The 4436-nt window shown below is 41.0% G+C and overlaps 2 protein-coding genes across 2 annotated transcripts in view; both read left to right on the top strand.

Annotated features, from left to right (window-relative positions):
• Nucleotides 1-176, top strand: part of LOC102210231 (interferon-induced GTP-binding protein Mx-like) — a 20747-nt gene extending 20571 nt beyond the window's left edge. The window contains exon 12 of the mRNA XM_005731389.1: nucleotides 138-176. Coding sequence (XP_005731446.1) covers nucleotides 138-176 — 39 coding nt within the window. The remainder of the gene's footprint in view (nucleotides 1-137) is intronic.
• A 109-nt stretch (nucleotides 177-285) lies between these two features.
• On the top strand, nucleotides 286-3481 carry LOC102209926 (interferon-induced GTP-binding protein Mx). Its single transcript, XM_005731388.1, has 9 exons — nucleotides 286-694; nucleotides 1196-1333; nucleotides 1458-1612; nucleotides 2071-2209; nucleotides 2383-2581; nucleotides 2689-2767; nucleotides 2863-2985; nucleotides 3086-3227; nucleotides 3306-3481. Exons 1-9 carry the CDS (start codon nucleotides 508-510, stop codon nucleotides 3479-3481), a joined length of 1338 nt encoding a protein of 445 aa, XP_005731445.1. The 5' UTR covers nucleotides 286-507.
• Nucleotides 3482-4436: the final 955 nt, after the last annotated feature.

Below are 4436 nucleotides of genomic sequence, written 5' to 3'. Positions count from 1 at the left end.
GTTTACAGCTGTAATCAGTCTGCAGTCTTTGTTACTTTCAATACCATGAAAACTGAATCTTGTCCTTCAATGCAGTTGCCATACATAAAAACAAGAGACCAACATTTCCTAACGCATGTTTATGTTCATGGTTCCAGGATTTCAGACCTGAAGGTCACCCGGCATGTGACCGCTAGGTCTCCTGAAAGTCTTCTGCCTTTTTGTTTTCTGCAGCGTAAACTGTTGGCTAACGTTCATCATCACTCAGTTTGACACGCCTTATTAAATGCGTGCTCCGTCACTGAAACGACGGGATGGGCCAGTCTCTCTCTCATCATTTTTACACAGGCACCTGTAACGTACACGAAACTGAGGGAAAACGAAACTTACAGCCAGACTGACGATTTCAAAACTTCTCCGGTTCAGTCCGTCTTCTTCCGACACATCAGCTCACAAGCCACAGCAACTTTGTCACTTTAATTTTAGCTGCATTCATTTGTTCTTTCGAAGAGAAAAGCAATCACCATCATGAGCACTCTGAACCAGCAGTATGAGGAGAAAGTCCGACCCTGCATCGACCTCATTGACTCTCTCCGCTCTCTCGGTGTAGAGAAGGACCTGGCGCTGCCTGCTATCGCCGTGATTGGAGACCAAAGCTCGGGGAAGAGCTCTGTGTTGGAGGCGCTGTCCGGGGTGGCACTGCCGAGAGGCAGCGGTGAGTAAGAAAGAAGCAAATAAGGAATAATTATAAAGGTTCAAGTGAAGAAATAAAGAATAATAAGGGATTCTGAAGCAGCATTCACAGATTTTTTTTTTAAACCATGTCAAAAGACACACCGAGCTGATACATCATACTCCAGTGTAGACTGGGAATAATCAGGGAAATGAATAATCCTGGCTTTTAAAACGTTCACTCTGTTGTGGCTTCACTCAAGGTTCCAATATGGTTGAAACAAACTAGGTTTTGCAATACCATCATGCAATGTGTTAGAGGTGGAAATAAAGAGCCACACTACAGCAATGGCCTCATTTACATTTGGAAACATTTATAATTGCTTCTCTTCCCTATTCATACTGTTACCGAATATTAAGATGTGCTGTTGACAGAGTATCAAATAACTCTTGTGCTGTCTGACACAGACTACTGTTTTTCATAATTTCATCAGATTATCTTTAATTTTTCCCCTCTTTTCTTATTCACATTTCATTAATCTAGGCATTGTAACAAGATGCCCTCTTGAACTCAAGATGAAGAGAAAGAAAGAAGGAGAAGAATGGACTGGAAGGATAAGTTACCAGGGCCACGAGGAGGAAATAGAAGATCCTACAACTGTGGATAAAAAGATTGAAGAAGGTACAATATACAAACACATAATTACTAAATCTGGTTGACTGAGCTACCGGATCTTTAAGGTTTCACTGATCAGTCCTGCAATCATTAGTTGTATCATGTTATGTTTGTCTGTTTGTACCTTCAGCTCAAAATGAAATGGCTGGGGTCGGAGTGGGGATCAGTGATGAGCTCATCAGTCTGGCGATCGCTTCCCCTGAGGTCCCGGACCTGACCCTCATCGACCTGCCCGGCATTGCCAGGGTGGCTGTAAAAGGACAGCCAGAGGACATCGGCGATCAGGTATCATAGTTGAGGGTCCCCCTGAAAAACTTCATAGGGACTTCTTTGGTTTTCAAAGCACCTTGGGCAAATAACAGGTAAATAAGGCAGATGTGGTTTGCTCCATAAGTCTCTGGACGGTGACATTTTTGTAGTTTTGTCTCTGCACACTAACTACAATGCATAGTAAGTCAAGCATTCAAGTGCAGACTTCATTCAGTTTTAATTCGAGGAGTAAACAAAAGTATTGTTTAATAATTACAATCCCTCATTTTCAACAGTTCAAAAATAACTGGACAAACTAACGTCATTTTAAATATAAGGATTATTTTTAATGCAAAGGTGAAAATCTTTTGCAGTCAACGACTGCTTGAATTCTAAAAGTTTGTGTGATTTTAGGTTTAGATGGGTGTTTTCACTTTAAGAATAGGAAGTACCGTAGAAAGAACTACATGCATGGTGTGAATTTATACTTTCAGATAAAAAGACTGATCCAGAAGTTTATCACAAAACAAGAAACCATCAGCTTGGTGGTTGTTCCGTGTAATGTGGACATTGCAACCACAGAGGCTTTGAAAATGGCGCAGCAGGTGGATCCTGAAGGAGAGAGGACTTTGGGTAAAAGGACCCCAGTTATAATGTTTCATAAAGCTATAAAGCTTCATTCCACAATCATACTGGCTTCTTTTTTGAACACATTTGCAAACTGCAACTCAGTCTTTTAGATGTGACAGGTCTAAGTTCACTTTAAAGTTGTCTTCTCTCTCTCTTTATCTCCCTCTCTCACTCAGGTATCTTGACTAAGCCTGACCTGGTGGACAAAGGCACAGAAGAGAACGTGCTTGAAATTGTCCATAATGAAGTCATCCACCTGAATAAGGGCTACATGATTGTCAGGTGCAGGGGTCAGAAGGAGATCACAGAGAAAGTGTCTCTGACTGAAGCCCTAGAAAAAGAGGAGATGTTCTTCAAAGATCATCCCTATTTCCAGTAAGTTTTTTTGTTTTGTTTTGTTCTTTTTTTGTTTTTTGTTGTAGGTTTGTTTGGGTGCGAATCATCTAGTAAAGTACTGAGAACCTGTTTTATTCTTGCTCCAGCACTCTTTACAGTGAAGGCCACGCCACTGTTCCTAAACTAGCTGAAAAACTCACCCTTGAGCTGGTGAATCACATTGAGGTGATTTTTTTTCTGATTTTGCGTTCTTATAACAAACGTCCTGTACAACCAAGTGATTAGCTGTAAGGTGTGTGGCCCTGCCGTTTGATTTACAGAGATCTCTGCCAAGACTGGAAGAGCAGATAGAGGATAAACTTGCTCAGACTCAGGCAGAGCTGGACAGATATGGTAACGGACCTCCTTCTGATATGGCTGAGAGACTCATCTTCCTCATCGATGTGAGCTTCCTTACCACCCATAACATTTATGTGACTACGTTCATTTCCTTGCATTTCTGCTTAACAAACATCAAATACCTCTAACACGTGTGTGCTGCAGGAAGTGACCGCATTCACTCAGGATGCCATCAACCTGACTTCAGGAGAGGAGCTCAACTGTGGAGAGAACTTGAATGTTTTTTCTACTCTCAGGCGAGAGTTTGGGAAGTGGAATGCCCACCTGGACCGCTCAGGACAAAACTGTGAGTCTTTTTATTTTTACTGAGCTGGTGTATAGCAGTCCATTTTCACATCTCTGATGTATACCATTCGTGTTGCAGTTAACAGGAAAATTGAAAAAGAGGTGGAGGTATATGAAGACAAGTACCGTGGAAGAGAACTACCAGGCTTTATCAACTACAAGACCTTTGAGGTCATGGTGAAGGAGCAGATCAAACAGCTGGAAGAACCAGCTGTCAAGAAACTCAAGGACATAGCAGGTGATGTTACAGTCTAGGCAGTACATATTGGATAATTACTCTCTTTCTGTCCTAGTTTTGTGATTTTCTGAGTAGATGCTACATTGAATAACCATCCAATGAGTTTTGATGCATTTGGCTAAATTTGAGCGCACAGAATGCTTTTACATACCTCTGAATTTAGCCTGCTGCTTCAGACAGATATGAGATGGTCATTAAAGAGCAGCGTGTCAAATTCGCAGTATACAGGTTCAGGCAAAAGTAGAGGCACTGCTGTGTTTTAACGGATTAGGTGGTGAACTTGAGACATTTCTATATAGAATGACTTTTGTTTCATAGCTTGATAAAACTTTGTTCCATAGATCTAATGGCTTATTTCCACATGTTTTTACAAAATGTAGATGTTTTCCAGATTTGGAATAAGCGGTCATGTATGCCTTCAATCTGAAAAGTGATCTCCATAAAAACTTTTTTTTTTACTGTTCAATGTTTTTAGTGCTGTCTATGTTTAACACTTACACTTACTACATTTTCTTGGTTTTGGCAAAGCAACTGACTTTGATATCTTGCACTTTTGCTTGTTGGACCTCTTTTTCTTTTTAATAATCCTCTCTCTAAAACTGAGGTTTGGCTGAAACTGAAACTATTGAAGTAGCCTGGATTACACAATAGATTTACCCAGAAATATGCTGCACCCATGATTAGGGATGGGTATCGAAAACCGGTTCTTGTTGAGAACCGGTTCTTGTTGAGAACCTTGCGGAGCGTCATTTACCTGGCAGGAAACACGGCGCCTAAGCGGCTTAAACGCTCAAAAGTTTGGTTAGAACTTTACGAGAACGGATGACAACAGGGCAACTTGCAATACCTCCCTTAGATATTTCATTTAAGGAAGGAAACACTACGAATATGCAAAAGCATTTGCTCACAAAACACACAATAACCTTAAATGAATGTCGTGTTTTTAATTCCGCTCCGGACTCGTGAATCTCA

This window comes from Pundamilia nyererei, unplaced genomic scaffold (genome assembly GCF_000239375.1).
Source record: "Pundamilia nyererei isolate P.nyererei 1_Seehausen unplaced genomic scaffold, PunNye1.0 scaffold00042, whole genome shotgun sequence".
Lineage (NCBI taxonomy): Eukaryota > Metazoa > Chordata > Actinopteri > Cichliformes > Cichlidae > Pundamilia > Pundamilia nyererei.
This window is presented reverse-complemented; position numbering and strand designations above follow the sequence as displayed.